The sequence below is a fragment of the Urocitellus parryii genome, chromosome 15 (assembly GCF_045843805.1).
Source record: "Urocitellus parryii isolate mUroPar1 chromosome 15, mUroPar1.hap1, whole genome shotgun sequence".
In the NCBI taxonomy this organism is placed as follows: domain Eukaryota; kingdom Metazoa; phylum Chordata; class Mammalia; order Rodentia; family Sciuridae; genus Urocitellus; species Urocitellus parryii.
In genome coordinates, this window is record NC_135545.1 from 8,182,047 (window position 1) to 8,210,024 (window position 27,978).

Sequence of the window (27,978 nt, forward strand, 5' to 3'; positions counted from 1 at the left end):
TAGGACAAGGCCAGGACTGATGGGGGGGTCAGCCAGCTGACTTTGCAACGCTGGGGTGTGTGGTCTCACCAAGTCGCCTACCCTGCTCACCAGGGAGTGACAGTCTCCCGTACCTGCAGGTAGATGGTGGACAGATGTGGGAGCACAATGACAGTAGACCCGGGATGTGTGTGGGCCGTGCTCCGGGTGGGCAATGGCTACCGAAATGACAGGTGTGCTCAAGACACACCTTGGCCTCTGGCTTAGCTTCATCCTGGGAATGTCCATGTTACTGTAGATGGTTTGAGAGGACCTCTGTCCTGTGGGTTGAGGAACAGGCCATTAATTGACAAGAACACACTTGGCCCAAAGCCAGGGAGCCGGATGACAGTTCCCCAAAAGGGCTTTCAGCAAATCTGCCAGAGGACTGAGTTACCCTCTCTCCCTCCTGCCACCCACCCCAGGTCTTTGCTGGGTACCGGGATGTTGGTTAGGCAACGAAGCACGCAGGGAGGACAGCTCCAGGATCTGATCTGTTCTAGGGAACCTTCATCTGGAATCGTGCCCCCAGCTAGAGGTCCCTCCAGAACCCAAACCGTCTTCTTTCAACCTGTTGTCAAACGGGAAGTGGGCGTGCAGCGATCAAGGAAAACATTTCAAATAAAATAGATAGAGGCCATTGCACAAGATGAGCCACGGGCAGCCCTGCACATCATCCCCACACAATGAAAACAGGTGAGTCACATGCAATTTAATGCTTTGTAGCTGTATTGTAAAAAGTAGAGGGAAATAGGTGGCTGGTGTTAATTGTTTTGTCTACTTAGTTTTTTATTGCAGAAAAATACAGGCGCCATAAAATTGCCCCTTGTAGCCATTTTAAAGTGAATCATCTGGTGACACTGAGAACATACCAATGTGGTCCAACCACCGCCTCCACCTCACTCTGGGCATTTTTGAAGCTGAGTCTGCACCATGGAGTGTCACTCATTGCTTTCCACCCCAACCCTGGCACCTATGGGCGGCTTCCTGTCTCTGGATCTGCCTGTACAGGTGGATCACGCAGGATCTGGCCCTTGCCTGCGGTGGTGTTTCCAACCTGGGCCACAGGTTCTTCCGGGCTGAGCCATGTCTCCACGATTGGCTGGAACTCACTATGCTCAGTTGTCACTTGGTAGACTTTTGGGTTGTGTTCCTCTGTCAGGTGTTACAGGAAGTGCTGCTGTGAACGCGGGTACACACTTTTTTCAGGAACGCCTGTTTCCAGGTCTTTTCACTGTGCACCTGGGAATGAAGCTGCTGGACCATGTGGCAATTCTGTTCGACACTGGGGGCTGCTAAGCTGTTTCCACTGTGGCTGCACCTTGCCCTTTCTTTCTTTCTTTGGTACCAGGAATTGAACTCTGGGGCACTCAACCCACATCCCAGTCCTATTTTGTATTTTCTTTAGAGACAGGGTGTCACTGAGTTGCTTAGTGCCTTGCTTTTGCTGACTGGCTTTGAACTTGCAATCCGCCTGCCTCAGCCTCCAGAGCCCCTGGGATTTCAGGGGTGCATCACCATGCCTAGCCATGCTATTAATCTTAATAATCTACTGAAGAATTCCCTTGGTATCTACAAGGGACTGGTTCCAGGACCACCATCAACCCCCAAAAATCCCTGGATGCTCCAATATAGTTTATGAAATATAATATAATTAATAATAATATAATGTAATCATAATCATCCCCAATGACTCCAAAGCCTGATACAATGTAAATGCTGTCACCTTGTATCTTCAGGGAATAATGGCAAGAAAAACATATATACATCCTCAGTTTCCCCTGTGTCTGACCTGAGGTTGGTGGAATTTGCAGACGTGGAGCCTGCCGATGCTGAGGGCTAATTGAATTTATACTCATTTGATCCAAAATATTGTAATTGTAGAGAGTCATCCCTGAGAGAGTTGTGGTTCTTTGTTTTGCCTGTTCCATGTGTTCTCTGCACCTTTGCTCCATCACCTCCCGGTTGGTGGCTGGTGGCTACCCCCGGCTGGCATCATGCTGGATAAACTGGATAGTATTATTCATTTTCTCAGGGTGAAGCTTCTCAAGTGTTTTGTTCCTTTTCCTCCCTGTCAGCTCTGGGGTTTTCATCATCCCCGGGCTCCAGGAAGAAGAGAGGGTGGCGGTGCAGAAACGTGGCCACCAGGTGCTGAGGGCTCTGCACGGACTGTGCATCCAGGCGGAGCAGGTGAGGACGGGGAGGCTCCCGGGCCCATGATGCCCCCCTGCAGGGTTCTGGGGTGCCTCTCAGCCCCACGGGACAGGGGCGGAAATAGGAGGACACCCACCTGCACTTCCACAGTGGTGGCAACAGACACAGGTTACCCCTGCCCAAGGGACAGCCTCGTCCCCAGGCGCAGACCCTCTAACTGGCCTTTCCTGATGCCCAGGCTCCAGTCATCGCTGTGCTGTGCTCTGGCGGAGGGCTGCGTGCCCACATCGCCTGCCTCGGGGTCCTGAGCGAGCTGAGGCGACACGGGCTGCTGGATGTCGTCACTTACCTTGCGGGTGTCTCAGGGTCCACTTGGTGAGTTGGCTGCACTTCCGGTTGGTCAGGAAGGTGAAGAAGGTTTTCCCTTCTGATAACCAAATGTGTGCTGTCTTCTTTTTCTGTTTTTTTTTTTTAACCCATTAAGTCACAAGTTTTCAGTTTTGTAAAAATTCGATAAATTTTGCCGTGGTGTATTAAAATAGGTTGGAAATAAAATTTAGATTGTATGTATTATTATTATAATTATACGCAATCATTTTTATTATATAATTAGTAGATAATGTTGTGTATTATATGCTATACTAAGTTTTTTTTTTTTTTAATGCCACGAATCTAACCCAGGGGAGCTCAACTACTGAGACATATCCCCAGCCCTTTTTATTATTTAAAGACAAGATCTCACTGAGTTGCTTAGGGCCTCACTAAGTTGCTGAGGCTGGCTTTGAACTTGAGATCCTCTCACCTCAGCCTCCTGAGTGACTGAGATTACAGATGTGTGCCACGACACTCAGCTCTCTTTAAGTTTTTATGCGTGTTTGACATCTGGGAAGCTGGGACTCACTGGGTTAAGTGTCAGATAATAATGATGTCTGCATGCGGTGCAGTGTGACGCTTTGGTACCTAGGTGCATTGTGTGATTATCCCTCAGGATGCTTAGATCATCCACCATCTCCAATATGCATCAATTCTGCTGGTTGAGAACATTTCCAGTCCTCTCTCCTGGCTATTTTGAATGACACGATACAGTCTCGCTGCCTGGACCCCCCTGTGTGATGGAACACCAGGACTCACTCCTCTCTGGCAGTAACTCTTTCCTGTTACCAGCCTCTGCCCAGTCCCTGCCTCCCCACCCTCCCACTCTCTGGTGACCACTGTCCTGATGTTTCCTGCGCTCTTCCCCAAGCCTCCATCACCACTGGGTGTCCCACAAATTGCGTGCATTCTGACACTGTCTACCCAGAGTGGCGTGGGATCCCACCAGCAAAAGGGGCTGAGCCCCACAGGACTGGCTCCATGTCACACACCAAGTTCTGCGCCACCAGGACTTCTGAGGGACTGGCTATAAATTCCCATGACCTCCTCCTTGGGTTCCACAATTTCCTAGGACAGCTCCCAGAGCTCAGGAACAACTTTGCTTCCATTTACAAGTTATCGTGAAGCAGAGAAGTTAGGAACAGCCAGAGGAAGAGGTGCACAGGGCAGGGGCTGGGGGCTAGGGAGCACCATGCCCTCCGAGCACACTCTCTCCCTGCATGTCCATGAGTTCCCCAGCCCAGGAGGTCTCTGAACCCTGTGGTTTAGGGTTTATGGAGGTTTCATCACAGAGACATGATTGATTAAATTATTGCCCATTGGGGATTGAACCCAATATCCAGCCCCTCTTGCCCCTAGCCCTGGAGGTGTGGATCTGGGCTGAAAGTTCCAAGCTTTGGTCTTCCTGGTGACCAGCCCCATCCTGAAGCTGTTAGAAGCCCTGGGCCAAGAGTCATTTCATTAGAACAGAAGGGACAACTTTGTTCTTGTCATCAGGAACTCCCAAGGGCGTTAGGGGCTCTGTGCCAGCAATAGGCCACAAACACTGAACTGCTTCCCTGGACCACAGAAGGCCTGGGACAAGCAGTGTGGTAAGTGCCTGTGATGAACCTTCACGTCCATGACTGGTTTTACGCTTCAGGTGGATGAGACGAATACAGCTGATCGAGACTCCCCTGCCTTTATGACAGAGCACTGCGTTAGGTCTGGGGGACTTGCTCACTCTGGAGGCCCCAGATGGCAGGGATGAAGGGGACTCAGAGCCTGCTCCTTTGCCCAGGGCAGACCTTCGTCCACCTGGGCACGTTTTCCATGCGGGAGGAGAGGCTGGACTGGCTGGGGGCTGAGTGAGAGAGGAGGTTAATGGCGGATGGCAAGAACCAGCGTGAAGAACAGGGACACAGAGCTCAGGGGCGAGGCTGGTCCTGCCTCTCACACCTAAGAGCCCCAGGTTCCCAGCCACAGGGTACAGGGCTTAGCCGAACTGCCCTGTGGCTACCCCTAGGTAGCGCTGCTGCCCCAGGAGAGGCAACATCTCCTTCAGGGTGCAGGTGCTGCAGCCTGTGGGTGGGAGGAAGCCTTAAATTCCTGGAGCTGTCCTTTGTGAGCTGTTATGCGCCCATGTCACCTCCTTGGGCCTTGGTTTCCGCAAATGTCAGAGAGGTTAACAGGCTTGAGGGCTGTTGTAAACAAGGTGACAATGGTAAGCAATGCATCCCATAGAAACACAGCCTAAGCTGCACCTTTTATTTAAATTTTCAAGCCGGGTGCAGTGGTGCCAAGCCTATAGTCCCAGTACTAGTGAGGCTGAAGTAGAAGGATCACTTAGAGTCCAGGAGTTGGAGACCAGATTGGGCAACCCAGGGAGACCCTGTTTCAAAAAATAGTATTAAGCTGGGCATGGTAGCACACATCTGTGACACAGCGACTCTGGAGGCTGAGGCAAGAGGTTTGCAAGTTCGAGGCCAGCCTCAGCAACTTTATGAGGCCCTCTCTCAAAATAAAGATGAAAAGGACTTGGTATGTGGCTCAGTGGTAAAGGGTCCCTAGATTCAATTCCCAGGACAATAAATTAATTAATAACAATAAAATTTTCTAGTTGCGTTGTTTAAAAGAGCTGTAACAAACTGTAACAGTGTGTTTTCTTTTTAACCCAACACTTCTGAGACCTTAGTGGTCTGGCATGAGGTCAGTACAAACACTAGTAAGCAGATTTTTCTTTCCTCTCTCAGACTCTCTTTGAGAGTCGTGCACAGTTTACACTCAGCACTTTCCAGTGCAGAAGCTCGAGCCCTGTTGGAAGTGACCGTGAATGTGCAGCTGAGAAGCAGTGTTCCAGACCCACCTCTTTCCAAATGTGGTTCCGCTTCCCAGGAACCAAGTGGAATTTAAATTGGAAAAATTAATTCAACTTGGGGCTGGAGTTGTGGCTCAGTGACAGAGCGCTTGCCTGGCACATGTGATGTACTGGGTTCAATCCTCAGCATCACATAAAAATAGATTAAAAAAGGCATCATGTCCATCTATAACTAATATGTATATTAAAAATTTTTTAAAAAGCTAATTAAAATTAAGTACAATTGAGAATCCAATTCTTAAGTCACAGTTGTCATATTTCAAGGGCTCAAGAGCTGCGTGTGGCTGTGCTGAGCACGTTGGACAGGGCCAGGTTGGGCAGCACTCAGGAAGTAGTATACGAACAGCAAAACTATTGACTGAACAAATGGATGTCAAGTCTCCTTACTAGGAATGGCCAGGTGTTCCTCCTTGGAAAAGTCTACCTATCTGGGCTCGTTTTCAGCATGATGCTCTCAGGCACGCTACAGAAGATAATGGGAAGGTGGTTGACTATATGGAAACAATCCAGTTCTACTTCACATTACCTATGTGATCTTGCAGAAGTTGCTTAATCTCTCTGTGCCTCCGTGTCTTCCTCTGTGAATTGAAGATAATCTTATTACTTTTTGTTGGTTTGTTATAGAGATCTACAGATAACACCTGTGACAGTGGCCTATCAACTCTTGATAAATGTTAGTCTGAAAAACGCTATTTGGCTCTCATCAATCGCTTCTGTCTTGCTCTCATTTTCCTGTCTATAAAATGGAACTATTATCCCAGAGGCTGTTTGAAGCCTCCCTTGAGCTTTATGTTCTGCAGTCTTACTTACATCTCCCAGGAAGGGAGGCCTGGGGGCTGATGAAGGCCCTCCCAGCCCTCTTGGTCCACAGTCAGGCCCTCCACACAGCCTAGCCTGCTTCCTCTATCCCCAGGGCAATGTCTTCATTCTATGCCAAGGACGGGAACTTGGAAGACATCGAGGCCGAACTGAAACGTCGATTTGACCAGAGGGAGTGGGACTGGCATGGTAGCCTGCAGGAAGCCGTCCGGTCAGCGAAGACGTTGAAGAATTACTCTCTGACTGACTTTTGGGCCTACTTGGTCGTCTCCAAACAAACCCGAGAAGTAAGTCACCCCCAGAGGAGGACCTGGGGCTTCAGGGGTAGGACTAGGGAAGATCTTGGTCAACATGTCCCTTTACACCTTTTAAGGCTTTCAGCCTCCAGATCTGGGTGCCTAGCTCTTGTCTCAAGGCTGAAAGATATTGCTCCTGTTGCAAGTAGCAGAATCAGACTCTGATTCATTTATGCCAAGAATAAAGTAACCTGCTCTCTAGGAAAGATCCCAGGGTGTCTGAGGGCAGCAGGGACCCAAGTTGACTTTCTCTCCTCTGTCCCTGGCTGAGTGTGGGCAGATTGGTTTTTCAGCTTCTCCATGAACTTAGTAGAACATGTTTTCCCAGCCCCACAGCAGCCGGGTGTTCACCTCCAGAGCCTCCAACCCCGGGACTGAGCCCCCTGTTGCCTGAAGACACCACCCGGTCATCTGGAGTCAGGGCAGATGCTACCTAGGTTCCAAATGTCCATGGTGCCACGGCGACCTCCATGTGGGGTGCAGTTCTCAGAGCAGGAGTGTTAGGGTGACCATGGGGTGGGAGCCCAAAATGAGGTGGTCCTCCAATGGACTCCTGTTTTTACCTGTTGGGTTGGGCTAACACTGTCCTCTTCTTAGACATTGGAGCAAGGGATGGAGAAAGCCTGCACTATGGGATGGTGGCTGAAAAGACTTGTGGGAATAGGATTCTTGCCAGAGTGTCACCTGGGGGACAGGTGTGCCTGAGCAATGACAGAGGGGACCTGTAATAGAGTGAGAGTGGAGTCGGGATATTTCTCTCTCTCTCTCTCATAGTTTAATCTGCTGCTTTTAAACTTCACTGAGATGTAACTGATATACACAATATTGGACCTGCGTGCATGTTTAACATGTACATCTAGAGGAGTTTGGACAATTGGATGTACTGTGACGCCATTGTCACAATTTAAGGTACAAACTATCCGGCTCCTCCTAAGACCTCTGTGCTCTGAGGCGCTGGTGTCAGAGGTGCAGGTCGGGGCTCGTCATGGGCCGGTCCCTGGGACTGCACCTGCTGAACTGAGCCAGGTGCAGGAGTATCCAGGCCGCATGGCTCCACTTCCGGGAGGCCTCGGGGACAGTCAAACTGTCATCGGCATGTTGGAAATATCAGGGGTCCTGCGTCCCCGGAAGTCAATAAGGAACATGTGGGGGCTCATCAGCTCTGTCAGCAGGGCGGGATTTTTTTTCCATGTGCAGAAGGACGCACAGCAATTAAGACCAAAGCAGGCGCACAGAGCAGGCTGTCTGCTGGGCTTTGTCCCTGAGGCAAGGGCACCGGCTTGCTGTCCCTAGGGTGGGGCTGACAGCAAACTTTGGCTCCAATAGCTATTAGGAGAGAGGGCACTTGACCACTAGGCATTAGCATCCGTTGAAATGACCATTGGGTTATTTAAACAAATATATCTTTAGTTGTCCCCACCTCCTTTTGTCCCTTGTGGTGGGAAAGTCCCCCTTTTGGCACATATACCTTTAGCTCTGGGGGCCAGGTGGCCCCTTCCTTCTCACCACCTGTCTGTCAAGGTGCTGTGCGTTTTGACCCTCTGGTGTTAACCTGCTTGTAACTTTCCACTCTGCTCTCCCCTCCAGCTGCCTCTCCTACATCCAAAGTCATTTTACATTTAAAGTTAAATACTGTATTTTGAAAGTGGACCATGGAGATTTTCTATTTCTCATAAACCAAGGCTGGAACAGTGGCTGCAGGATCTGGGGCAGAGGGGAGGCAGAAATGGGAGCCTGTTGCTCAAAGGATATAAAGTTTCAGTTATGTGAGGTGAGTCAGCCCTGGAGATCCACTGTACAGCGTAGGATCTGCCATTAACAGAACGGCACTGTACCCTCTGAACTCTGTTACAAGCCTGATGTGGTGGCAGAAGCCTGTAATCACAGTGATTCTGGAGGCTGAGGCAGAAGGATGGCAAGTTCAAGGCCAGCCTCAGCAACTCAACAACCGTGTCTCAAATTAACAATATAAAAAGGACTGCAGATGTGCTCGGTGGTGAAGCAGCCCTGGGTTCAATTCCCAGATACTCCCCTCCAAAGTAATTTGTTATGAGGCAGACTGCTCCTCCCCCAGTGTGAGCGTTTGAGAAGTTGTGGACACAGGCCCTGTCACCCCTGTCCATGGCTGTTGCCCTCGCAGGTGTATGCAATGTGGGAACTGTGTGAAGGCCCCTTCAGGGATCCCACATGGGGCAAATCCTTGCTCCCACCTGGTTGCACTCCTGCTGTTCCCAAGGGGTTTCCCAACTAAATGTGTGCTTTTAATTCCTGGCCACGCGTGTTGCTGGAACCCCACAAGGACAGACACAGGAAGCCTTGCATTTGCCCCGCTGATCTTCACCTTGTAAGATGGTTAAACACCCAGGCTTTGCGGTCAGACGGTGGGTGTGGAGACCAAGCAGGGCAGTCCATCCCCAGCATTGGACCTTGTGACCACACCAAGCCACCTGTACAAGGTTCAGGGGCAGGGACAAGGCACACAGGTCAGGCTGCAGTTGATCCTCCCAGGGGCACCCAGGAAAGAGGTGCAGAAAAGATGACGCTTGTGTTTACAGCCATCCACCGAACGAACACCTGTTGTGCACTGAGAGTCGTTTGTTGAAATGGGTTTCCAAAGATGAAAGGGGAGAACGGACATTCCAGCCCAGAGTGACTGTGCAGGGAGGTCCCCATAATGGGAGGAGCCGTGTAGCCAGCCAGGCACCCTCTGCCCTCCAGTCAACCTCGGTACTTTCCCTCCAAGCTGCAGGGCTCTCACTTGTCCGGCATGAAGACGCTTGTGGACGAGGGGACGATGCCCTACCCGATATTTGCAGCCATTGACAATGACCTCCACTCTGCCTGGCAGAAGGAAAAAAACCAGAGTAAGCCAAACATCGGAGGGAGGGGGAGGGTTGGGGGTCAGAAGGCACAGGGTGAAATGCCAGGAAGCGCCTCGGACCTTCCCTCTGGGGAGCCCCGGAGGAGCAAGGGCTCCTAGGAGGGCAGCCAGGACGGGGCGCTCAGGGAGAGGGAGGCCCTAGAAGCCACTTGAGGGCACACGCTGGCTGGCTGTGGATCAGACAGTCCTAACAGGGGCACTGGAGGGCCCGAGCAGGGGGTGGCTCTTCCCTTTCACACCGCGTCTTCCTCCTGGGACCAGGTGCTATGGCTTTCCAGAAGTTCCAATTTAGACCCTGAGATGGAGCCCTCCTGACCCAGCTCCCTGAGCAGAACACGCCTCTGTCCACGCAGCAAACACGCCTGATTTCTCCCACCCGGGTGGGGTTCCCGTGCGGGACATCTCCTGGCCTCTCCAGGCTCAGTAGTCCCCAGGGCTGCTGCTTGGTCTCTCTCCTCCCAACGTGGAGCCTGTGTTGTTTCCCCACCGAGGGATGTAGCCCATCCTTCCAGAAGGCCCTCCAGCCCAGTCCTTCCCAAGACATCAAAACTGCCTCTCCTCCCCAGAGTCCACGGCCCTCCTCACCACATCCTGGACAGGGTCTCACATCACCTCCTTCCATGGCTGCCTGGTGGAAGTTTCCAGAACAAAAATCTGATGGTGTGGTTTCCCTCCTTGGAGCATCCCAGTGACTCCCTGGCATGCGCAGAGAGCCCTCTGTGTCCCAGCGTCTAGACGTTCCTGCGCTCCAGCTCCCACAGCTGGGACTTGCAGCTGGATGATGGGAGTGGGGGCTTGGGAAGGACTGGCAGCAGGATGTCGTGGGCATAGGAAGCTGCCGCCAGCAGAATAAGGACTCAAAGCTCTGGGGGTGGGATCCCCACCGAGTCTTTGAGGCCACGCAGTCTGGAGACTATGTCCTGGTTGACAGTCTGTGTTTCAGAGATTTTTTTCCCCTGAGCACCTACTGTGTTTGGCTCTGTGCTGACCGCTCACCCTGTGCTTCCTCCCCAGAGACCTGGTTCGAGTTCACCCCTCACCACGCTGGCTACCCTGCGCTCAGGGCCTATGTGGCCGCCACCCACTTTGGAAGCCAATTCAAGGAGGGCAGAATGGTCAGACAAGAGCCCGAGCGAGACCTGACCTTCCTGAGAGGTCAATACCAGGGTCCAATGGGGATGAGCAGATTATAAAGTGGAGGGGAGATGGGAGTGTCCCTCCTGAGGGTTGAGCTCTGCCCAGCGCCTGTGTTTCTGGAAGAAAAAGAAAGGGGCTTCAGGAATGTGCATTCTTCCGTCTGGGTCATCTGTGCCTCTCAGAGGCCTCCTTGATGAGACAGCAGATGACCCAGGAGAGGTGGTTTCATGGCAGGGCTCACATAAGCAGGCTGCTGTGTGTGCAAGAAACCCTTGGCCCTTGACGTTCTGAGACTGGCTTATGTCATTTAGCATGATCTTCTCCACTTGCATTTATTTACCAGCAAATGCTATTATTTCATTCTTCTCTATGGCTGAGTAAAACTCTCGTGTGTGTGTGTGTGTGTGTGTGTGTGTGTGTGTGACATTTTCTTTATCCACTTGTCTGTGAGTGGACGGCTGGGCTGGTTCCATGACTGGATTATTGTGGATCATGCTGCTATGAACTTGATGTGCCGATATCACTAGAGTACTCTGGTTTTAGCCCTTTTGGATGGATACTGAGGAGTGGGAGGGCTGATCAGGGGGTGGTTCCATTCCTAGTCTTTTGAGAAATCTGTACACTCCTTCCAGTGCAGTTGTACTAATTTGCAGTCTCATTAGCAATTAATGTGTGGACCGTTTCCCCCACATCCTGACAGCATCTATTCTTATTTGTATTTTATTGGTTGGTCCTGGGGATTAAACCCAGGTGCTTTACCACTGAGCCACATCCCAGCCCTTTTTATTTTTTATTTGAGACAAGGTTTCTCCAAGTTACTGAGGCTGGCTTTGAACTTGCGATCTTCCTGCCTCAGCGTCCGGAGCCACAGGGATTACAGGTGTGCACCACCCTATCCAATTTATTATCTGTCTTCTCGATGAGTGCCACTCCTACTAGAGCAAGTTAAAAATCTCAATGTAGTTTTGTTTGCATTTCCTGATTGCCAGGGATGTTGAACCATATATTTGTTGATCATTTGTATTTCTTCTTTTGAGAAAAGTCTGTGTAATTCTTTTATCCATTTGTGGATTGAGTTATTTGGGTTTTTCTTTTTGTGTAGAGTTTTTTGAGTTCTTGTTTTTTTTTTAAGGTCATTTTATTTATTTTTTTTAGCTCTTTTTTTTAATTGGTTGTTCAAAACATTACAAAGCTCTTGACATATCATATTTCATACATTAGATTCAAGTGGGTTATGAACTCCCATTTTTACCCCAAATACAGATTGCAGAATCACATCGGTTACACATCCACGTTTTTACATAATGCCATATTTGAGTTCTTGTTTTTAAAAAATATTTTATTTTTTAGTTGTAGTTGGACACAATATCTTTATTTTATTTTTCTGTGGTGCTGAGAATCGAACCCAGAGCCTGGCACGTGTTAGATGAGCGCTCTACCTCTGAGCCACAGCCACATCCCATTTTTTGAGTTCTTTATTTTTCCTGGAGATTAATGCTGTCTCTGCTCTATCTGATGCAGGTGGCAAAGATCTCTCCCATTCTGTGAGCTCTATTCGCACTCTCAATCATTTTCTTTGCTTTGCAGCAGATTTTTAATTTGATGCTGTCCTGGTATTTGATTCTCAGTTGTAGGTCTTGAGCGTTAGGTGTCTGGTTGAGGAGGTTGGTGTCTGCACTGGTGGGTCAGGTGTTGATCCTGTGCTTCCTTCTAGCAGATGCAAGGTTTGTGCTCTAGTTCCCGGTCTCTGATCCACTGTGACTTGACTTCTGTTGTCTCTGTAGGTTTATGGGGAAGTGCTCTAGCCAGCCTTGAAGAAATCAGGAAATTTATTTGGGGTGAGTATTTGGAGAACAAAAGGGTCAAAGCTTCAAGGTATTTTATACAAGGATTTTCACCATACTTTTCCTACACATGGAAGATGAAAGACCTGTGTGTCATTGTCCTTGCAACTGTCTTTCTTGAAATTATTGCCATCTCCTTAGCCTTTATCAGGGGCAGCCAGGGTGATGAGAGTGGCTGAGAGTGCAGGCTGCCTTGGAAGAATTGTTTTCCCAGTTTACACGTGCTGTGTGACCTCTAGAAAGTTACTCAATCTCTCTGTGCCTCAGTTTCTGCATCCATAACATGGGGTGGTAATAGGAGCAGTCATGAAGATTCAGTGAGTTTACCCTGCTCAAGCAGTGGGGACAGGGCCAGGTGGATAAAAGCACTGGGAACACCTGCTCTGTCACACAGTCCTTATGATGTTCCTGAGAAGTGGATGCTATAGTCACTGCATTTTGCTGCTATCCACGGAGTCACAGGCCAGTGACTTTCCTTGAGTCATTGGCCAGTGAGCATGCATGCAGGGTCTGTGGTGGTTCAGATCCAAGTCTGTGCCTGGATCCACGTCCTTGCTGTGTCTTGTGTGCTCTGGTGACCCAGGAAAGCTGCTTAAGCTGTGACCCAATGTCTCCCTCCTTGAAGTGGAGACCACAGCAATTCCCAGTCTCCTACAGAAGGCGTGAGGTTTAAATGCCTGATGTGTCTAAGATGCCCAGACCAGAGCCGGACACGTAGCTGGACATGGTGGTCCCGTTGGGTGTCTATGGAAGTATCCTTCCTGTTGTTAAGAACTCACATCTGAGCCACTGGCCCTTTCCCAAACACCTACTTTTGGTGTCTCCTGTGTGCCAAGCACTGTTCTAGGTGTCCTGCTTGGATGTTCCTTGACGTCTGTGTTCACCACATGTTAGTTAAAGTTGAACGGAGCTGCTGTCCCCTCCAACTGCCCAGCATTGGCCATGGCTGGGGGGTGGCTCTGAGTTCCGCGCATCTGGAGGGAGTGCTAAGCTTGCTCCCTGGCAACAGGAGAGTCCTCCGGTTTGGTGTTTGCCAGTTTCCGTGGTGTAAACTGGGGATGTCAAGGCAGCGTCTGAGCTCACTGAGGGCGGAGTGGAAGGCAGCTCTGAAGAGCCGCAGCAGGGCCTCGCTGGTGGCAGGCGCTGGCAGGAAGGCCTTCCCGGGAGGCAATCTGCACGCGTCTTGGGAGCACTGTGCAGCGCAGCTGGTGACCCTCTCTTGCCTCTGCTCTCTCGCAGACAAGCTGTCCAGCCTGAGAGAAAGTTTCTTGCTGATGTACCATCCCATAGAAGGTAAGTACCCCCCTTGTTGTGAGTCCCTGGGGACGCTGGGCATGGGACCCAGCCGCTGACCTCAGGCTTGACCAGTGCTGATCCTTCGGTGCTCGCTGTCCCCCAGGCACCAGCTCCCTGCCAGCTGTGCAGTTGGGGATAGCTGTGTGTCTGTCTCTAGAGTTCACGGCCGGGAATGGGATCCTCAGTGCAATGGTGTTGGGAGGTGGGGCCCTAAGAAGTCCTTAGGTCACAAGGACTATGCCTTCACAGGCTGCTTAATGTCACTCTCCCAGGTGGCCTCGCCAGTGGGCCTGCTCTTCCCCTCTCCCTCCTACTGTCTGCCTCCCACCATGGGATGGAGCAGCTCACGGGGTGCCGGCTTCTGGGCCTCCAGAAGGCGAGAGATGAGTTCCTGCTCTTTGTAGATGACCCAGCCTGTGGCATTCTGTGAGAGCCACACAAGACGGGTGACCACCGAAATCAAGAGGCATGTGGTCTAAGTGACGTGCTAAGGCCACAAGCCAGGAGGGGCAGAATCAGTCCAGGCCAACACCCTGGAGGCCAGCACCATGGGCACTGTCCAGTGGGCTCTGGGTGTGTCGAAGGCAGCAAGTGGGATCAGTCCGAGGTGATTGGCAAACTGAGAGGGAAAATATGTCCTATGTGCTAAGAGTCACAAAAGAGAGAGGCTTGACTCCCAGGGAGAGCGCAAAGGAGCACAAGGACGTGGCCCGTGGGGGGAGAGGCCGCACTGTGGGCAGGGCAGGGGGCCATGCTGCACCAAAGCAGAAGCCCCCACCTCTCTGGGCTAAGGTGCCAAGAGCTTCTATTTTGTTCATACAGAAAAGCAGTATGGCTGGGTGTCCCTCCTGGATGTCCCTCCTGGGTGTCCCTCCTGGATGTCCCTCCTGGGTGTCCTTCCTGGGTGTCCCTCCTGGGTGTCCCTCTTGGGCCCTCTCTGGCTGCTCCTGGCCAGATGCAGAAACCACCTCAACAAAGCCACTCAGACCTCACCGTGGCTCCAGGCTGGGGATGGGGCAGGGGTGAGGTCCCACCTGGTCTTGAGGGGCTCTGGAGCCCAGCCTGACCCTCAGGCTCTGTCCCCCCTGGAGCAAGGGACTGGGCTTCATTCTCCCACACACTCGCACCAGAGGGTGGGCCCAGGAGGGGTGTGTGGGCCAGGGCTCTGGGCACCTGGGAGAACCCGTGGGTGGACTGACTGCAGGTGTGACTTGAAGCAAATACCTGGGAGGAGGCGGAACTGAGCCGCCCCGCCATTGGGCCCCCCCACCCCCGAGCGTCAACGTGCTTCTGAGGGTATTTTTTTGCTCTAAACAGGGAGGGCAATCCCTGGGGCAGGCGTGGAAGTGGCGCTCCTGGATTTGATGATGGCTTATGTCGAAGATCCTAAATCCCCCAGCATCCAGGAGAAACTCCGGGGGCTGCAGCAGGAACTGGAGGCGCAGAGGAAAGGTCTGTGCACAGGGATGCGGGAGGGCTGGGTCTCTCTCCTCCTCCACCCTCATGGTCTCCTCTCACCGGGGAGGGTCAGCAGGGGGCTGAGGCGATGGGGAGCCGCAGGCGAGGAGGGACCTAATGGGGTGCTCTGCCCCTGCCAGTGGCCCTTGTAGAAGAGGCACCCTCGACAGTGGGAATGCTCCCTGTCACTGTGCCAGGCTGGATTCTGCATGTCTGTCATGTCGCTGCGTCTGGTCTTCATGCCAGGTTGTGAAGTGGGTGCTCAGGCTATCCCCACTTCCCAGATGAGAAAACAACGGCACAGAGAGGTTGAGTGACATGTCCAGGCTCACACAGTTTGTGCTGGTGTTGGGACCCAAGCACCCGGACCCCAATGCGCATAACAGCCATCCTGCAGGTTAAGAGCCAGAAAAACTGGGCTCCGTAGGAAATCTTCCCATTTTTAAGTGCTGATAACTAATTAGCCTTTGTTTTAGGACATGGCGTGAGTTGATCATGTTGGGGATGGGGCTGGGCCCACGGATTGACGGTTGTCACAAGAGATCCATAGAGTAGGGAATCCATAGATGGGGAAGCGCGTGACAAGTGACTTCACCCCTCCGTGCCTCCTCTGTGGCAGGGATGGCGCTAGGTCCCCCTCACGGAGTGTGGTGAAGGTTGGGGAGGGGACGCATGTGCCCTGCTGAGGCGGCCTGGCTCCTGGGGCACTCGGCCGGTGTGTGCAGCGTTCCCATCTGAAGGGGGGGCTCCACCTACCTTGTGGGTGGGGGGAGGATGGAAGAGGTGAAGGCTTGGGACCAAACCCCAATACTAGAGATACCAGCTTGCAAAGAGGAACAGAGGAGGGGGACAGGGAAGGAGATGGGAAGAAGGAGCCCACTGGGGGGCAGGGGGAGTGGTGAGGGGCGCTGGGCCAGAAGGGGGTGTGGGGCAGGGGGCCGCCTAGGGCGAGGCCACCAGGAACCGCAGGCGCTGTCAGGCGTCCTCGAAGGGCTGAGTGGACAGCACTGTGGCTCTCCTGTGTGACACCTCCCGGGTCTCCTGGGGCAGATGAGTGCCACCACAGCTGGATGTCTGAGATAATCCAGAGCTGGACCGAGATCTCCCTGGAAGAGCAGGAGCAGTTCCTGGAATACCTGGCCTATTGCTTCCAGAGGCAGGAGCAGGACCCCAGGTGGCGAGTGCAAACATCACTGATGGGTGAGGGTGAGTGCCATGCCGCCAGTGCTCCCTGCTGTGTCACCCGCCCTCTGCAGGGGCAGCTGCCCAGTAGCACCATCTGCAGCCCAGCCACAGAGGCCTGAGGGACACCCAGGACCACTGGTCTCTGGATACAAGTCAGCTCGGGTGGCCTTTGCAAAGGCCCACGGTCTGGGTGGCTCCAGCAGCAGACGCCCGTTTTCTCACAGTCCTGGAGGCTGGAGTCCTAGATCAAGACGCCGGCAGGGTGGCTTCTCCCAGGTCCCTCTCCTAGGCATGCTCACTGTGTCGTGTGGCCCTGCTTTTCACATGTCCCTGTGTCCCTTCCCGTCAATGAGGACACATGTCCTCCTGGATGAGCGATCCCCTTACCACCTCATTTGGCCCAGTCTTCCTCCTTAAGACCCTGTCTCCATATACAGGGCTTCAGCGTAGACTTTGGGGAGTGGGGACAAAATCCATCTCATAACCCTCACCCTGGCTCTCTCCGTTTCTCCCTCTAGTTGCATATTGGGACTATTTTGTTTTTCTGTTTAAAACTTCTATATGCTGCTCCAAGTGGGAATGGGGGACCACCTACAACTTCCTGCATAAACACGGTGAGAAAGCCCCTGTTCTGTCTCCTTGATGTCTATGGGGATGGGATGGGGAGGGACAGGGACCAGGAAATCTCAGCTCATCCTTCCCCGGGGGCCAGGGAGAGGCTGGCAGGGCTGGCTGGTCTGAAGCGAGGAACCTCCCCAGGGTGGTGGTCCATGGTGAGGGACCTGTGGCCTGGTGGTTGCATGGAGACACTGTGAAGTCCTTGTCCCTGAGAGCTGATGGTTTTCTCTGGCTCTGAAAAGACACAAACAGCAACACCTTTATTCTTTGTTGGTCAGGCATAGGATCTGGCTGGCATGGACTGTGCTTTCCCAGGCTGAGCCCTACCATGTGGGTAGAAAGAACTCTGGCCCAGAGATGGCTCTGTAAGACTTCAGAAGCTTCTGCTCTTATAACTGATGAACATCCTTTCCCAGGGCATTGCTGCCCCTGCTCCTGGGAAAGGTCCCCACTCTTGTGATAAGACAACAGTGGGAATCTTTGTGTTCTGGACACTTGTTGCCTTTGTGCAAATCAAGAAGGTACCTTCTTCAGGAAAGGAAGGTCCAAATTGTGCCCTCCTTGGTCATTGCTGTGTGTAGCTTTGAAGTTGTCTTGATTCATTTTTTTTTTTTTGGTGCTTTAACAAAATACTTGAGGCTGGGTACTTTAGAAGGAAAAGAGGTTTTAACAACTCAAAGTTTGAGAGGTGGAAAGCCCAAGTTCAGGTGACCCCATCTGCTCAGCCTCTGTTGACAGCCTGCTTGGCTGTACCACAACATGCCATAGAATAAAAAAGGGAAATGGCTATGTGAAGGAGAGGTCAAGTATGTGAAGTGGCTTCAATTTATTGCAACTTGCTCTCTCTTGGGACTAATAATTCACTCTGTGAGAGCAACATGAATCCCCAAGAGGATGGTGCCTCCAGGTCCTAATAACCTCTTATCAGTCCCTCCACCCTAGCACAGTCACACTGGGGACTAGGCTTCTAGCACAGGAGCCTTTGGGGACCCTGAAACCTTGGCAGTGGTGAACCTTGGCTGGGCATTGGCCCCCTCTCCAGGTGCTCGTGAGGACAGGGCTGCAGCTGCATGGGTGCACCAAGCTGCACAGTCTCCATAGGAAGGCCACATTAGGAGAGAGGCTGGCAGGTGAGGACTCACTGTTCTCCTCCTGGGCACCGCAGGTGGCGTCAGAGACCCGGCGATGCACACTCGGGAGCTCTTGCACCTGGTCGATGCAGGATTCGCCATCAACACCCCCTACCCGCTCGTTCTGCCCCCAGTTCGGCAAGTTGATCTCATCCTCTCTTTCGACTTCAGCGCGGGGGATCCTTTCCAGGTAAGCGAGGAGCCCTGGGTGGTCCCGGGTGGAGGCCAAGCTCTGAGCTCCGCAGCTAGGAACCCGGATGCAGCTGGGAAGTGGGCGGGGTGGGGTGCTGCAGGCAAATCCACTGGGCCTTGGGTCCTGACGCATTCAGGGTCTGGTGATGCCTCTGAGTTTCTAGATCCAGCCCAGACCTTGCTGGACCCTTCTTTGGGCAGGCGGTTCTAGCACCTTCCAGGTCCTCCCGGACTTGTGCTAGTTTGACTGGGGACCTTTGAGCTTCCCACGCTGAGCCTGCTTCCCCCGTGCACACGTATTTCTTCCCGTTCATCTTGGCTTCCCGGGGTCTGGCTCTCAGCAGCCCTTGCTGAGTGGGAGAAAACCCAAGCGTGGTTTTCACGGACTGGCCTCGGCAACCAGCTCCTGTCTCCTTTCTCCTTTCTCTGGTGCGCTGCTCGGTTATCCCGGCTGCCTGCCCGCTCGGCCGCTTGCAGCGGCTGTTGCACCTCCGTGTGCCTCAGTTCCCTCAAGCGCAAAATGGATTCCTCCTCTCAGGGCTGTTACACAGATTAAATTAATACCTGGAGCGTTCAGCACAGTGCCTGGCACACAGCGGGGGTTTCGAAACACTGTCTTTAAAATTACACACCGAGAGAACCCTCAGCTTCCCAGGGGGCATGTTTTGGGAAATGCAGAGGGACAGTTTCAGCTTCCTGCCAGTGTCGCAGAGGGTCCTTGTGCAGTTGAGACATGGGTAGTCTTGTTCAGACCCACCACGAAGCTTCTCCACGTGAGCAAGAGATGCAGGGACATGAGATTTTGGAGTCTGCTGCTGCACACCCCGGTGGACACCTGAAGTAACCTTTTTATAGGTCCCAAATAATGGTACAAGGCAGAGTAAGTACAGAAACCAGCAAGGAGACATTCACCTTCATAGTAGTGCCTTTTTATTTTTGGGGAATTGAGAACTTAACCCAGGGGCACTTTATCACTGAGTCACATCCCCAGCCCTTTTTATTTGGAGATAGGGTCTCATTAAAATGCTCAGGGCCTTACTAAACTGCTGAGGCTGCCTTCAAATTTGCAATCCTCCTGCCTCGGCCTTCTGTGTAGCTGGGGTTACAGGCATGCGCCACCATGCCTAGCTGTGCTGTTCTTGATACAATCGAAAACACAGTAGGTCTGTTTACCCCAGCATCACCACCAACTCAAGTGCTGCCTTGTGCTACAGCATCATGGCAGCTGTGACAGCAGAGGTGATGGGGACTTTCCAGCTCCATCATCTTCTCAGGAGGCCACTATCAGATGTGTGATCTGTTGTCAACCAAGCGTCACTATATGGTGAGGAACTGCACCTGGTCAACACTTGTCAGTACTGGTGAGGTTCTTATTGTGGTACCTGCCACTTAATATGGGGCTTGCAAATATTTTCTTTAAAAATACAAACACAAGCTGCACACAGCAGTGCACACCTGTAATCCCAGAGGCTTGGGAAGCTGAGGCAGGGGGATCTTGATTTCAAAGCCAGCCTCAGCAAAATTGAGGTACTAAGCAACTCAGTGAGACCCTGTCTCTAAATAAAATACAAAATAGGGCTGGGGATGTGGCTCAGTGGTTGAGTGTCCTCGAGTTCAATCCCCAGTACCCCACCAAATATATACACTTGTGTAATATGCAGTCATACCTCTGCTGTAGTACACTCCAATATAGCATGCTGCACGCGATGGTGGCCACTCAGTGTGGTATGATATGACGGTGCACACCCATAAAGACACCAGTGGGCATCTCTACAGTGTGGACAGACACCTCTGCCCTCACAGTTGCCAGGGCCAGCCACTCTATCCCTGTCTTCTGCCTTTGCACCCTGGGCTAGTCAGGCTTCTAGGTTCCAGGATTTCTTCTGAAATAAAGATCTCCAGACATTGTGGCAAAGGTGGAAAGACCAGGGTCCTGGGAGTCAGTCTCTCAAATCTTCATTGTGTAACCCTGAGCAGTGGGCTCACCCTCCAGGCCTTGGCTTTCTCATCTGCAAAATGGGGATGGCACGACCCATTTTAGTGAAGTCTGCAAAGGCTCCTCACAGTGCCGGGTGCTTAGCTGATCTTCAGCAGAAAGGTTGCTGCTCCCAGGGGGTGCAGAAAGGAGCAGGAGTGCTGATACCAAAACAGCAGCCTGTTAAGGTGGAACTTCAGAGAACATGGCACAAAGCTGCTTGTCACCTTGGTGCCACCAGCAGCCTGTGACAATGAGCACTTCAGATGTGCGCCCTCTGAAGAGAGATGTGATGCATGTGAGGCTCCCCCCAGATTTTAATGAGGGGATGAAGACAACAAATATAAAAGACCTTGTCCACCATTTTATATTGATTATCCATGCTTTTGGCATATTGGATCTACTAAAATTTATATTAAAGATAGATTGGCTTGCTTCTTTCTCCTTACTGTTACAGTTTGGACCTTGACTGTCCCCAAGAGCCCTGTGAAGCTCGTCTCCAGAGTGGCACACTGGAGGTGGTAGAACCCTTAGGTGTTGGCTCAGTGGTCATTGGTAGTGTGTCCTCACAGGGGATGTGGGATGCTGGCCCTTCCCCTCTCTCTTGTTGCTCTGTGGCTCAAGATGCAAGTGGTTCTGCTCCCTCCTGCTTCCTACCATGAAGCACTGCCTTGCCACAGGCTCAGAGCCACAGGCCAGTGGATCAGGGGCTGGAACCTCTAAATCCATGGTGCAGAGTAAGACTTTTGTCTTCATAAAATGGTTATTTTGTGTATTTGGTGATAGTAACAGAAAGCCGGCCACCACACTTACTTCCAACGCAGCAACTAGACAGTGTCAAAGCACCCTGTAGCTGACCTGCCATCACTAGCAGCAGCACTGCATTGCCTAGGGTGTCTAAGTCACTGTCCATGCCCACTATGAGGTGATAGCGTGGTGTCTCTTGTGGGGTTGATGAGATGGGCGTGGACCATGTCATTTGTGGCAGAGCTGAGGTCCAAACCATCATTTGGTCTCTCTTTTTCTCACCCCCTGAGTCAGTGTGACCAGCCCCTAGGGTCACTCCCAAACTTGTGAACAGCAGGAACACCATCCCCTGGTGGGCTGCCAAGAGGGTGCACTTTCTCCTTGTGAGAAGGCATTGCCCCCTCCAAGCCAGCGCCTGCTTGGCCGTGAGTCTGCGCTCCTGGCTGGGGTTCTGTTGGGTCTCTGGGTCCCAGGGGGTTTCTGAGCATCCTGAGACAGGAGCCTATCGCCCTTTGTCAGACCATCAGGGACACTGCCAAGTACTGCCAGCACCATGGCATCCCCTTCCCCCCAGTGGAGGAGGCTGCGCTCCAGGAGTGGTCTAGAGTGCCCAGGAGCTGCCACATCCTGAGAGGGGCGGCTGGGCCCGTGGTGATGCACTTCCCCCTGTTCAACACCGACAACTGCGGAGGTGAGCACTGGGGGACGGGGTAGGGAGGCATGAGGCTGGCAGCGCTGGGCAGGGCCGGGCCCATCAGAGAGCACCAGGCCTGCCCTTCAGTGACTGAGGGACAATGAGTGTGAGCAGGAGGACTGCGCCCTGCCCACCCTGGGGCCTCCTGGAGGGCACCCCCTTGCTGTCTCAGCCTTGGGTGGTTTGCATGCTGCCTCCTCACTTGGGAGCCTTTCTGACCTGCTGCCTGTGCACCCTCTGCCTCCTGGGCACCCCACACATCATCCAGGCTCAGGTGAGCAGAGGGGCACGCAGTGTGGGAGTCCTGCAGGGCTGGGGTTCCACTTCCCACGCCGGGCTCTAGTGGCCTCTGGGTCTCTCCACTCTGCCCTCCAGTGAGAGGCTCACTCGCAGGTAAGGGGCATCCTGCCTTCTTCACTTAACAAATATTGGCTCGTCACCCAGGCGGTGTCAGCTGCTCTTCCGGGTGACGTGGATGAACAGAAAAGAATACAAATTTGTCCTCATGTGGAGCTTCTGCAGGCAGGGGACCCAGATACTAAAATATAGAGAAGTTTCATAACATTAAGTGCCAACCTGGCTTTGTTTGTAAAGTCAAATAGGGAGCCGGCTGGATTTGGCCACCATGGACATTAGCCAAGACCTGGAGTCAGGGGACACAATTCCAGAGTTCATTGTCCCTACCTGGGTGCTTTCCTTCAGATGACATCCAGTCATGGACAGACAGGTACAGCACGTTCCAGCGGGCCGACAGCTACAGCAGGGACATGGTGACACAGCTCCTGGAGGTGTCCAAGAAGAACGTTGACATGAACAAGACGAAGATCCTCAGAGAGGTGAAGAATGTGGCCAGGTAGGGGTCAGGCCACCCCGCCCTGCCCTTGGCTTTCGCTCGGTGAGCATGTGCTGGAGACTTTCTCTGTGTCTAGCGTGAGGACTGCAGAGGTTAAGAGAGGCCCCTCGGGACTTGCCTCTGTGATGGAGAGAGACCCTGAGCACCGTCAGGGAGAGAATGGGCTAGGGGGAGGGATGAAGAGTGGCTGGCTTCCTGGGGAGCTTAAACAGGAATTTACTGTCTGTCTGTCCAGAGGCCAGAAATCCCAGCCCAGCGGTGGGCGGGGCTGGCTCCTCCTGGGGGCATGGGGAGGTTGTCCAAGTCTCCCTCCTGAGCTGGGAAGGGATGGCTGTCTTCCCCCTTTGTCCTTTGACATGCTCTTCCTTCTCTGGGTCTTCTGGGACAATTTCCCTTTATCAAAGGAAACTAGTTGTGTGGGTTAGAGCTCACTCGCAAGGTCACTCCACTCTGCCGCTCTAAACATGAATCTCAAAGAAGGGCACAGTGTGATGTGCTGGGGTTGGACCTCAGCACTGGAACTTGGGGGGACACAATTTGACAGACAACTTGGGGTTCACTGAGAGAACCAGGTCGAGCTACTTGAAGGGTCATATCAGAGAAAGTTTCTGAATGAAGTGAAGGATCAACTTCCACACTTTCTCCTTGGGGAGGGGGAGGTGGAGATCCCTGGAGCAAGGGTGCTGCTTATGTAGAGTTGAGGTGGAGGGAGGCAGGAGAAGAGTCTGAGAGACAGAGGTGGAGGAGATGAGGCATCAGTATCAGTGTCCTCTTGCTGCTGTAACAAGTGACCACCAGCTTAGTAACTTTAAAACCTCATCTTTGTCATCTCACAGTTCTGGAAGTCAGAAATCTGAAGTGAGTCTTGTGGGCTAAATCCAAAGGGTTGGCCAGGCTGATTCCTTCTGAGGGGTCTGGGAGAGGTTCCCTCATTGCCTTTTCAGTTTCAGGGACATTCAGTGTCTGCATTCCTTGGCTTGTGGCCTCTGCCTTGACCTTTTGCTTCCAGCTTCTCCTCTGGTCCCTCACTTTGACTGCTTGCCTTCTTTTTAAGAAGGACCTGTGTGGTGGCATTAGGCTCACCCTGATAATCCAGGACCAGGACCACTCCCCACCTGAGGAGTCTTAACTTGACCACACCTGAAAAGGTCCTTTGCCATGAAGGTGACATATTCACACTCCAGAGATTAAGACGTGGACATCTGTGGGAGTCTCTATGCAGCCACAGGGAAGTAGGCAGGGCCCAGAGGAGGAAACCCAGGGAGGAGTTGGAATTTTCTTCTCAAGGTACCAGGAAGCCCCAGTTGTGAGCAAGGAGTCTTCAGAGGACCACCTGGTACCTGTGTGGCCCGAGCCTGGATGAGCAGAGGTCACACAGAGCCCAGGAGACTGTCTTTCCGTCCCTCCGTAGGGAGGCAAGGTGGGAAGCTCCAGGTCCTCAGGTTCCTCTCTGGCCTCACTTCTTCCGTCTGGAGAAGGTAGGGAAGTGGCTCTGCCCCTCTCCAGGGTCAGTAGGTAAAGCCTGAGGGACACACAGATGTATCATTTAACGGCCGGCGTCCTTAATCATTCTCAGTTAATTCTCAAGCGTTTTCCTCAAAATTCCATGATGGTGACTCCTTTGAGTCTTCAGAGATGTTCAGAGCATTAGAAAGGCTGAGATCTTTACCTGGTTCAAAAAAGCTGATCTTGGACAATTGAAGAGACAAGGGAGCTGACTGGAAAGTGTGGGTGCATCTCACAGAATCAGGAGCCCCAGGCCCCAGGGCAATGCAAACCTCTCTGGGGACCTGGGAATGCAGATGGCACAGCATATCCAGTAGTGTCCCTGCCCCTCACTGGCACCTCCTGTCTTCTGCAGCTGTGGCCTCTCTGTGGTGGGCGCCTACTGGAAGGCAGTGGCCCAGCCCTCCCAGGCCTCCACCTCTCCATCTCTCCTGCAAGACGGAGTCCCTACTCCAGCTGGCTGGAAAGGCTCTGGTGGTCCCACTGGGAATCACCAGACACCCAGCCCCATCCACAAGGTGCAGGGCTCCCCACACACTGGTTCTCAGGTGGCCCAGGCCCCCCCACCCCCACCCCGTCAGCACAGCTGACGTGTGGGCTGGATGATGCCCTACTGTGGGGCCGCAGGGCAATGGAAGATGATTTTCAGTCCCTGGCCTCTGCCCTTCAGAAGTCAGGAGCACCTCCCAGACATGACAAGCAAACTGTTTCTAGAACTTCCCATGTCGCCACAGAGCAAAAGTCACCCCGTCCAGATGACATTTAAACAGTGCTCTTTGTTGTAGGACTTATCAGGGGCTTGAGTGACCTAATGTGCTTCTGCAGCTCTAAGAAGGGTCAGGTATGCTCTTTGGATGGCATTTAGGACATATCAAATCACAGCTACTTCAGGAGTTGTGCTGTGCAGAAGGTTCCTTCGGGACAGTGTCCCTACAGCTGTGGGTGCTGACTCTATGAGAGCCTGGCTCTGCCTGATCAGAGGCTTAGACACTGGACAGGGGCATGCAGAAAACTGCAGGAGAATTGGGCATAAGTAAGCAAGTGGGCGCCCTCAGGGGGGTTAGTGGGGACTCTTTTCCTGGATGGAATGACTTCAGCTGCGTTGCTGATGACTCTGGTCCTTGCAGAACTTGGGAACCCACTTTCTGGTCTTTAAGACGTGGCAGTGCTACTGCGTGTGCCCTGGTGGCTATGAGTGTGGGGTGGAGGCAGATGAGCCCTCGTGATGGGAGCTGGTGAGGTGTCCATGTCCTGCTGGTGGACTCTGTGCTGGCTCTGTGGACACAGGGCCTCCTGGAAGGAGGAGTCTGGGGAAACTGAGTCAGAGCCCTGGACTGAGGAGGCTGCAAGTGGCTAGAGGCACTGAGGGCAGCCAGTTCCCTGAGATCTCCCTGATGGTCTGACAGTCCAGCCAGACATGGGACGACCCTGACGTGGCCCCTGATGAATGTCTTGAGTCCCTTGGGTCCCCTCTCCCAGCACTGAGTGTTACCACCTCTGGGTTCCTTTGCTCAGTTGGGGATAGAAATGGAGGCAGGTGACACCATTTGGGTGAAGCCTCTCTGAGGCTCAAGCTGCAGTGCTCAGGAGGCAGCACAAGGGACAGGGCCCTGCTCTGCTCCCTGGACCCTAGGGGTACAGTGGGTGCACAGGACAGGGCAGGCTGTGCAGGTGCAGGGCCAGAGCTGCCACGGTTCAGGACTGTGCCCTGTCTTGTCAGTTCTCTGCCCTTGGCACCTGGGTCGGCCCTTAGCACAGAGACCTGCTGCAGCCCCAGGGACCCTGCGGATCTCTGCTCAGGAGAGGTGGAGGAGCTCACCATCTCCAGCCCAGGAGGGCTCTACCAAGAAGTCAAGTTCAAGTTCAGGTACGTTGTGTGGGCTGGAGGTGGGGTTGCGCAGAGCTTGGGAGACTCAGCAGCTCCTGAATCTGTCACTGGGGGAAATGTATTTGAAGGCAGCGGCTCTGGGTGGGAACCTCAGGGGGCATCGGGGTCCTCCCTGCTGTGTCTCACTAGTAGCTGCCCAGGCTCTAGAGGTCCCTGTGGGGGAAAGTCACAGCTTCTTGCTTGGATCTCAGCGAGGACCAAAAGCTCCCAGCTGGGGATGAAGAGGAGTGTTCTCTAGAGGACACAGTGGTGGACGTGCGGGGCTCCCGTACTGTGAGCATCAAGATCACCAACAGGACAGGTGTGACGTTCAAGGATCCCATGTAAGTTCCTTCCTGTCTCCTCCCTGAAGGTCATTCAGGTGTCTGCAAGGCTGGTGTCCCCTGAAGACTCTGCTGGCTTGCAGGTGGCTGTCTTCTGTGTCCTCACAGGGTGGTCCCCCTCTGTGTGCCTGCTGATCTCTTCCTCTGAGGACACAGGGCACCCCCACCCTACAGACCTCACTTTAGATGAGTCACGTCTTAAAGCTTCTGTGCAGATAAGGTCCCGTTGAGAGGCACCGGGGTTGGACTTCAGCATGCGAGTCTGGGGGTTGCGGGGGGGGGGGGGCACAATTCAGTTCACGACAGGACCCACCCAATGGCTCCAGTGTGTGGGTACAGACCAATCAATCACAGACTCCACGAAGAGCAGAGGACGGTGGCTGGACTCAGCCGCCCGTGGCCCTCCCCTCCTTCGGGCAGGTTGTTTACAGGCCATAGCTCCCATCCCTCCTGGCTGTCCATCTTTTATCTCAGGTCGAGTCTCTGTCCTGCCAGGAGCTGGTCTCTCCCCAACCTGAGAGGTCTCCCTGTCACCCGCTCTGCTGTCCCCGGCCTTCCCACCACCCCAGAGTTCTCTCATGTCCTGCTCAGGGCTTGTTCTTGCTTGTGGATCCTCTGTCCTTGTTAACTGGGTCTTTAGCCCTGGGGGTCAGGCCCCACAGCCCTGCTCATCACGGTGTCCATTCACTCATTCCATAAACATTTATTGGGTGCCTACTGCATACCTGTATGGCAGCAAGCATTTCAGGGGTGGACACTTGACCCACACCTGGGAGCCAAGGATCTGCAGGGGGCGTGTGGAGAGAGGTCCAAGCTGTGAAGACACAGGGCTCAGTGTGTGCTGGGAGTGACACGAGGGTCCTGGGAAAGAGGGTGGTGCTCTGGGAAGGCCCCAGAGGGAGAGCCTGTGGCCTGGGCCTGGATGCTGAGCAGGTAGCCATGGCCCTGGCAGGAGTGACTTAGTCTGTTTAAGGCACAGGATGAAGGCTGGGTCAGGGAGGGTGTGGGAGAAGCCCTGAGTGACATGGGATTGGAGAGATGGACAGAGCTCCATCCTGTGCCCTCTGGCGGGTGCCCTGGCGTTTGACGCAGGGGAAGAGTTAGCTGTAGGCCTAGTTCTGCACACGTGTGCCTAGCGTTCATAATGTTGGACAAATCAATGTAGCCGACAGGAGCTCCACGGTAGGTGGTGGACCTGGGGAAATCCAGGTACCTAGTGGACGAGTGTCTCTCCCAAGTCCTGAGTCCCCCTCGTGCAGTGCACAACACTGCCTGCAGACACACGGGGCCCCCAACTCCTCTCTCCCAGGCTCTGCTGTCGGAGTGGCCAGGCCCACGTGAGACCACCACCTGTGCTTCCCCCGAAGTCCACCGTCCACTGTTCCTTCACAAAGACGAGCTCCAGCTTCCAGGGCACAGCGGGCCTGCTGGCCTACCAGGGCCCAGACGAGCACCTGGCCCTGCTGTTCTCCGTCCCCTTCAGCTACGCCCTCCATCGCATCCAGTTTGCCCTGGCCGTGCTCAGGGGGCCGCTGGCCCAGGACGACCTGGAGCAGGTCTTTGATGGCATCATGGAGGAGGAGGCCCCAGATCCCAAGGTGGCGAAGTGCATCCTGCAGACCCCTCAGGGGGCCCTGGAGCTGAAGCATGGCTCCCTGAGCATCAGAGCCACCGTGTCCAATGTTCATGTGGCCAAAATGGATGTGGTGATGGAGACCAAAGCCACCTAACTCTC

At 53.3% G+C, this 27,978-nt stretch overlaps 1 protein-coding gene across 1 annotated transcript; it reads left to right on the top strand.

Moving 5' to 3' along the window:
- Positions 1-147: 147 nt before the first annotated feature.
- On the top strand, positions 148-27,973 carry Pla2g4c (phospholipase A2 group IVC). Its single transcript, XM_026381856.2, has 19 exons — positions 148-212; positions 2,061-2,208; positions 2,411-2,547; positions 6,315-6,507; positions 9,260-9,380; positions 10,412-10,552; positions 12,319-12,372; positions 13,618-13,671; positions 13,778-13,876; positions 14,992-15,126; positions 16,183-16,338; positions 16,836-16,931; positions 18,101-18,255; positions 21,499-21,670; positions 22,376-22,526; positions 24,388-24,608; positions 25,833-25,899; positions 26,112-26,243; positions 27,553-27,973. Exons 1-19 carry the CDS (start codon positions 148-150, stop codon positions 27,971-27,973), a joined length of 2,718 nt encoding a protein of 905 aa, XP_026237641.1.
- Positions 27,974-27,978: the final 5 nt, after the last annotated feature.